The 7,720-nt window shown below is 41.0% G+C and overlaps 1 protein-coding gene across 1 annotated transcript in view; it reads left to right on the top strand.

The window, feature by feature from the left end:
* The window catches only part of LOC101984685 (nuclear body protein SP140-like), a 93,317-nt gene extending 88,369 nt beyond the window's left edge, over positions 1-4,948 (top strand). Inside the window, 3 exon segments of the mRNA XM_013351691.1 lie at positions 2,912-2,989; positions 3,171-3,314; positions 4,626-4,948. Of these exon segments, the coding sequence (XP_013207145.1) occupies positions 2,912-2,989; positions 3,171-3,314; positions 4,626-4,724 (321 nt within the window). The 3' untranslated portion in view covers positions 4,725-4,948.
* The last annotated feature ends 2,772 nt before the right edge of the window (positions 4,949-7,720 follow it).

Consider the following 7,720-nt stretch of genomic DNA (forward strand, 5'->3'; position numbering starts at 1 on the left):
CTGGGATTAAAGGCGTGCGCCACCACCGTCCGGCCTGTGTGGAACAATTTGAGGAGTATTGATATTAGCTCTTCTTTGAAATTTTTGTAGAATTCTGAGCTGAAACTATCTGGTCCTGGGCTTACTTTGGTTGGGGACTTTTGTAAACTGCTTCTATTTTCTTAGGGGTTAAAGGTGTATTTAAATTGTTTATTTGGTCTTGCTTTAATTTTGGTATGTGATACTTTTGATAATTTTTGATAATTTTGGTATGTGATACAGAAAATTGTTCATTTCCTTTAGATTTTCCAATTTTGTGGAGTACAGGTCTTTGAAGTATGACTTGATGATTTTCTGGTGTCTGTTGTCATGTTCCCCCTTTCATTTCTGATTTTATTAATTTGGATATTCTCTTCCCACCTTATGATTAGTTTGGATAAAGGTTTATCTATCCTGTTGATTTTCTCAAAGAACCAACTCTTTGTCTCATTGACTCATTGTATTGTCTTCCTTGTTTCTATTTTTATTAATGTCAGTCCCTAATTTTATTTCCTGTCATTTACCACTCCTGGGTGAGTTTGCCTCTTTTTGTTCTAGAGCTTTCAGGTGTGCTGTTAAGTCGCTAGTGTGAGACCTGGTTTTTTGTGTAGGCACTTAGTACTATGAACTTTCCTCTTAGCACTGCTTTGATAATGATCCATAAGTTTTGGTATGTTGTGCAGTCATTTTCATTGAATTCTAAGAAGTCTTTAATTTATTTCTTCCTTGACCCAGCAGTGCTCAGTTGATGATTGTTCAATTTCTATGAGTTTGTGGGCTTTCTGCAATTAGTATTGTTGTTGAATTCCAGCTTTAATCCTTGATGATCCAATAAATTACAGGGGGGTTATTCTAATTTTTTTGTATTTGTTGAGGTTTGCTTTGTTACTGAGTTTGTGGTTAGTTTTAGAGAAGGTTCCATGAGGTGGTAAGAAAAATTTATATTCTTTTGTATTTTGGTGGAATGTTCTATAGATATCTGTAATTCCCATTTGTGTCATAGTATCTGTTAGTTCCTCTATTTCTCTATTAAGTTTTTGTCTGGCAGTCCTGTCTAGTGGTGAGAGTGGTGTATTGAAGTCTTCCACTATTAGTGTGTGGAGTTTGATGTGTGATTTCAATTTTAGTAATGCTTCTTTCACAAATGTGTTTGAGGCATAGATGCTCAGAACTGAGACTTCATCTTGATGGATTTTCCCTCCTATGCATATGAAATATCCTTCTTTAACTCTTTTGATTACTTTTAGATTGAAGTTTATTTTGTTAGATATTAGGATAGCTATACCAGCTTGTTTCTTAGAGCCATTTAATTGGAAAATCTTTTCCCAACCCTTTACTCTGATGTAATGTCTGTCTTGAAGTTGAGGCATGTTTCTTGTATGTGGCAGAAGAATAGATTCTGTTTTCATATCCATTCTGTTAGCCTATGTCTTTCTAAAGATGAGACCATTGATATTAAGGGATTAATGGCCAGTGATTGTTAGTTCCTGTTATTTTTTGTTTTTGTTGTTGTTGTTGTTGGTATTGTGTGTATGTTTTCTTTCTTTAGGATTTACTGGTGTGGGATTATTTATTGCCTGTGTTTTTATGGGTGTACCTAATTTCCTTGAGCTGGAGTATTCCTTTTAGTACTTTCTGTAGATCTGGATTTGTGAATAGGTATTGTTTAAATCTGGTTTTGTCATGGAATATCTTATTTTCTCCATATATGGTGATTGAAAGGTTTGCTGTGTATAGTAGTCTGGGCTGGCCTTCCTGAACTCTTAGTTTCCGTAGAAGTCTGTCTAGAACCTTCTGATTTTCAGAGTTTCCATTAAAAAGTTCTGAAAGTTCTGTGTAATTCTGATAGGTCTGCCTTTATATGTTACCTGGCCTTTTTCCTTTGCATCTTGTAATATTATTTCTTTATTATATATGTTTAGTGTTTTATTTATTATGTGTCGAGCAGACTTGTTTTTTTGCTTCTTTTGGTCCAATCTATTTACTGCTCTGTAAGCTTCTTGTACTTTCATTGACCTGTCCTTCTTTAGATTGGGAAATTTTCTTCTATGATTTTGTGGAATATATTTTCTCCTATCCAAGTACTAACCAGGTCCTACCCTGCTTAGCTTCCGAGATCAGACGAGATCGGGCGCGTTCAGGGTGGTATGGCCGTAGACTGTGGAATATATTTTCTGTACCTTTGATCTGGACTTCTTCTATCCTTATTATTCTTAGGATCAGTCTTTTCATGGTGTCCCAGATTTCCTGGATATTTTATGTTAGGAATTTGTTGGATTTAACATTTTCTCTGACTAATGAATTTATTTCCTCTATAGCATATTCAATGCCTGAGATTCTCTCATCTATCTCTTGTATTCTTTTGTTTTCTGTTTGCATATGTAGCTCCCAACTGTTTGCCCAGATTTTCCATTTCCAGAATACCCTCTGTTTATGTTTTCTTTATTGCCTCTAGTTCAGTTTTTAAGTCTTTAACCATTTCCTTCACATGTGTGATTGCTTTTTCTTCATTTTCTTTAAGGGATTTGTTGATTTCTTCCAATTTTTTGTTTGTTTTTTCTTCATTTATTTTAGGGAATTTTTCATTTCCTCTTTAAGGGCTTCTGTTATCTTCATGAAGTTATTTTAAAGATAATTTTCTTCTGTTTTATCTTTGTTGAACTATTCAGGTCTTCCTGTTGTAGAACCACTAGTTTCTGGTGGTGTATTTATTGATCTTTATGTTGTTCAGTGTATTCTTATCCTGTTATCTACATATCTCTTCCTTCAATCGGTGCAGCTGGGGCCTGTGGCTCTGGTTATCACTCCTCTAGGTGCAGATAGGGCTATGGCTCTGGTGTGGAATGAATTCTGCCTTTCTAAGTCACTTTGATTGTTTCTCCTTTTCTTGCAGAAGTGTGAGTTTGTCCTCTTGAGAGTCTATTGCTGTTCCGAGAGTTCCTTTTTTTCCAAGATGCCATATTATTATTACGTAAGTAATGGTGGCGAGCCCCCTCATCAATGGCTTTCATGACAGCATATGACTGTGAGGGATACTTGTAGGATTGTGATGAAATCCCCCTGGACCTCAGACTCTGTTGTTTCTGTGGACATTCTGTGGAAGGTAAGCTGAACCATATCAGTCACTCTTCCATTGCTATTTCTGTCACCAGTTCAAAGAGACGTCTGAGGTTGTGCAGAAAGCTATGTGGTTGGACATCATCAAGAAAAAACTGAGAGAGAGAGGTTACTCCCATGTGGAAGAGTTTGCGCAAGACATGAGGCTCATCTTCCACAATCACAGGACCACGTTCAAGGTCAGCATCCCTTTCTGGCTGCATTGCATCTTCTTTCCACTGGGTTACTCTTTCCCTCAGTTTCTGCTACCTGGAAAGTCTAGTTTCCTACACCTTCCTGTAAGAACGTAGCATAAGCAGTAAGTCTGAGAGTGCCAGACACAGTGGGGGCATGCCCTGATTATAGCCTTCAAAGACTGAATTAAGAGGATTGTCTTGTATTGAAAGCCTGCCTTGTCTACACTATTGGACCTATCTCAAACAAACAAACAAACAAACCCAAAAAAGCAAAAACCTGACAGTGAGCTGTATTTTTTGTTTCGTTTTGTTTTATTTTTCAGTGTAAGATCTAGCAGGTATCTAGACACCATAAAGGTCCCCAGCATCAGAGAGTTCAAAGCCTGTCTACAGAGAAAAGTTAAGCTATCCTTCTATATACACACACATGAGAATCTATTTCTATTAAATAGTTTAAAAATATGTCTGTGTGTTTAATCTGGGCATGATAGTACAGTATTTAAATCCTAGCATATGGAAGGCAGAGACAGGCAGGTCCCTGAGCCTGAGGCTATCCTCAGAGCAGGTTTCAGGACAACCAGTGCTACATAGAGAAATCCTATCTAGAAGAAAATGTGTGTGTGTGTGTGTGTGTGTGTGTGTGTGTGCGCGCGCGCACGCGTGCGCGTGAAAGCACAGTGTATGTACTTGTGACTTTAGGTGCCTATGGACTAGGGGCATTAGATCCCCTAAACTGATATCACAGTTCCATGCCATGAGTGCTGGGAACTGAACTTGGGTCTTCTGTAAAATCAGTATATATTCTTAACCAATGAGCCATTTCTTCAGCTCCTAGCTTAAATCTTTGTGTGTGCATATAGATATGTGTGTTGTATATGTGCGCATGAGTCTGTTTATGTTCATGTGGAATTGCAGCTGCTTGTATCATAGTACACATGAGGACCAAGTTAGAGAACAACCATGGGCTTTGTTCACATTTCTCCTGATTTGATACCTGGCAACCTGTCAATCACCACTGTAGAGGCTGGGATTATGGCTGTGCACTACCACATACAGGTTTCTGTGGGTTTGGGGATCTGAACTTAGGTCCTCACACTTGTGTGGCAAATATTAACCCACTGAGTCATCTCTCCAGTCAGAGGATTTTCTGCTTCTAATGTTCTCCTAGGCCCAGTTCTTAGAAATATCAAAGTCTGTTTCCTAACATGTGGCTGGACCACGAAGTACACAGATTCCGCCAGAGGGTAGAAACGCCAAGAAGGAGATGTCTCACTACTAACAAGCACCATCATTCTCGCCTTTGTTGTTTTCTAGGACCTCAACTTTGGTGAAATGGGACTTAGACTGGAGTCTGAGTTTGAGAAGAATTTCAAGGAAGTGTTTGCTATTCAGGACACAAATGAAAGCAGTTGACTGATGTCACAGATGCTGCTGCTGTCCTGGCGCCATGTCCTTTTCTGGCCAGGTCTTCCCATCTGCAGCAGTGAACGTTCTTTACTGATGCCATCATCTCCAAGGGATTCTCTGGGATCACACGCAGACAGCTGCAACTGGGAGTCACACCTCCAGGTCTTGTGGTCCATCCCCCTGCCTCCAACTGGAATAAAGGGTGTGCTAGGTTGCTGCTCTCTGCTCCTCAAATCCAACTGGCTCAGCTCTCCCCCTGGGCATAAGTTGCTTACCTTGTCCCTACTCCTGAGAGTGCTTTACAACAAACCACAAGCTTACAAGACTTCAACTTATGTGGTGATACACTCCTGTAGTCCCAGCCCTTGGAATGCTGAGGCATGAGGATAGCTGTAAGTGTGATGCCAGCCTGGGCTACATCGTGAGTTTCAGCTACTCTGGATTATAAAGATCCTTATTCAAGAGCAAACAACTCACCAAATAAGACAAAAAAAGACCTCAACTCTGAATCTTTTTCTAGGAGTCTCATCCTAAGATGATTGGTCTTAGAAGCAAAGCCTCAGAGTAGGATTCTAGAGTTGGGTCACTGTCCAACCAAAAGGTGATTGTGACATGTCAATAGGCCCTTGTGTGTTAAGCCAGCTCAAAAAACAAATATTATTAGCCTGTAGAAAGGCACTAATGACTGTGTGAGCTATAGGCAAAGTGGTATATTTGCTAGTGGATGGAAAAAAAGTAACTCTAAGGATGATGGGATTTGGTGGCTGTTAGTACTTTTTACTAATAGATTGACAGGAACCAAGCATTGGTGATGCATGCCTTTAATCTCAGCTCTCAGAAGGTAGAGGTAGGCGGATCTCTGTCAGTTCGAGGTGTTCCAGGATAGCCACGGTGGTTACACAGAGAAACCGTGTCTTGAGAAACAAACAAACAAAAAAAAAAAACAAAAAAAAAAAGAAGAAGAAGAAGGAAAAGGAAAAAAAATAGAAATTTGACATGCTTAGACACAGAATCCCAAGTATTAAGGAAAGAGACACCCAGTCCTGCAGCCGTATTTTCAGATAGCAAAAAAGGCATGTCCCAGGCCCTTACATTCAGAAAGACAGAACTCCAAGCAAAGACTGTATTCTAAGTTCATAAAGTCCCTTGTGCCAAAGTCAGGGTCTTGAACCTCAGGATGAGGTAGTGAAATAGTTATTCGGGAGAACTGTGAACTTGTTTCCTTGGAACCTACTTGTTAATGAAAGAATTGCTTTGCTCTTTCTCGGAAGAGTTACCTCTGTCCCCTCTCTCACTTGAATGAAGACTACGGGTGGCCTTAAGGATGGCCCAAGTAGACCAGCCCTGGATGGGGCTTCAAGGTGTGAGAGAGGAGCCACACACCAAAGAAATAGCAAGATTCGCAGACAGGAGGAGCAAAGGAGGTTGTGTTTGCGGGTGGACACTGGATAAAAAAAGCTGAAATACTAAACTGGCCAACAGTATTAGCAATATTGATGTGTTCTTTTTTTTATCTTTTAAATTTTTTACTCATTATACACACCAACCCCAGTTCCCCCTCTATCCCCTCCTTCTGCTCCTCCTACCTCCCCTCAACCTATCCCCCATCCACTCAACCTGGCACATTAAGTAGAAGCAGGACTGTTTGGATGGAAGCTCACCCTAGCCCCTGGCATCCATATATCTAAAGAGTCTGGCTTGTTTGGATGAGAGACACACCCTATGCCCTGGCATCCAGTTATTCAAAGAGTCTGGAATGTTCAGGTGGGGGCTTCAGCCCAAGCCCCCTCCCCTGGAGCCGCCTCAGTCCAGACTCTGTCTTCCCACCCCCACCCGAGAAAGCCTGCCAAACGGTGACTCCTCCCCAGAGATACTCAAGACATGGTCACAGGGTATTTAAACTGTCTCCCAGAGAACAAATACAGGGTTTTCCAGTCTTCCTTTCCCGTCTCCTTTCTGGAGGGTTGAAAAGCCATCAGGAGCATTTGTATCTATTAAACCTAGGCTTTGTCTAATTGGGTTTGATTTGGTCTTAATTATTACATCTGTGCAGAGTCTTATGGGGGTACAGAAACTTTTCAAGGACCAAGCCCCTCCCCCCTGCATCTAGTCACATTGCTTCCCACCAGTGAAAGGAATATATGGTTCTTTCAGGGGCTTTTGTACACAACATCTGATCTAATGCTGATATTTGGAAACCCAAGTCTCCATCACTGTCTCCTGAGAGAGGAGGCTATAAAGAGGTCAGGTAGTGTCCCTGCTACAATGAGTCCACTGGATCTCCAGAAACACCCAGCAACCATTTCCCCAGTTTCTAGAAAGAGCCAAAGCCATTTGTGCGGCCAGCACTAACCAGGAAGCCGGTTCTTAAAGAAACTGCATCTCTGCTCAATACCAGCAAACAAAGCCTATCTGAAAAATACAGCTACCAAGAACCTCCAATTGACTCCCGTTTTTGTGGGCCTAGAAGCTTCCCCTTTTTTTGCTTTCTTTGTCTTTATGTGGAAGTATATTGCTGAACATTGGGTGCCATTATGTAACTAGAGATTGCGCGTTCATTTCCTGGCCACCCAGACCCGAATAATCATACAAAAGCTATATAATTAAAGCACCATTTGCCTAATGTCTCAGGGGTATCCCTAGCTATCTCTTATACCTTAAACTAACCCATTTCTATTAATCTGTGTATCGCCATGAGATTGTGGCTTGCTGGTAAGGTTCTGGCATCTTTCTCCTTCAGCAGCTTCATGGTGTCTGCCTGACTCCACCTTCTTTCTCCCTGCATTCAGTTTGGCTTTCTTGTCTACCTATATTCGGCCCTGCCATAGGCCAAAGCAGCTTCTTTATTAATCAATGTTAATAAAAATATTCATAGCAAGCCGGGCGGTGGTGTCGCACGCCTTTAATCCTAGCACTCGGGAGGCAGAGGCAGGCGGATCTCTGTGAGTTCGAGGCCAGCCTGGTCTACAAGAGCTAGTTCCAGGACAGGAACCAAAAGCTAC

The sequence above is a fragment of the Microtus ochrogaster genome, linkage group LG4 (assembly GCF_000317375.1).
Source record: "Microtus ochrogaster isolate Prairie Vole_2 linkage group LG4, MicOch1.0, whole genome shotgun sequence".
NCBI classification, from domain to species: domain Eukaryota; kingdom Metazoa; phylum Chordata; class Mammalia; order Rodentia; family Cricetidae; genus Microtus; species Microtus ochrogaster.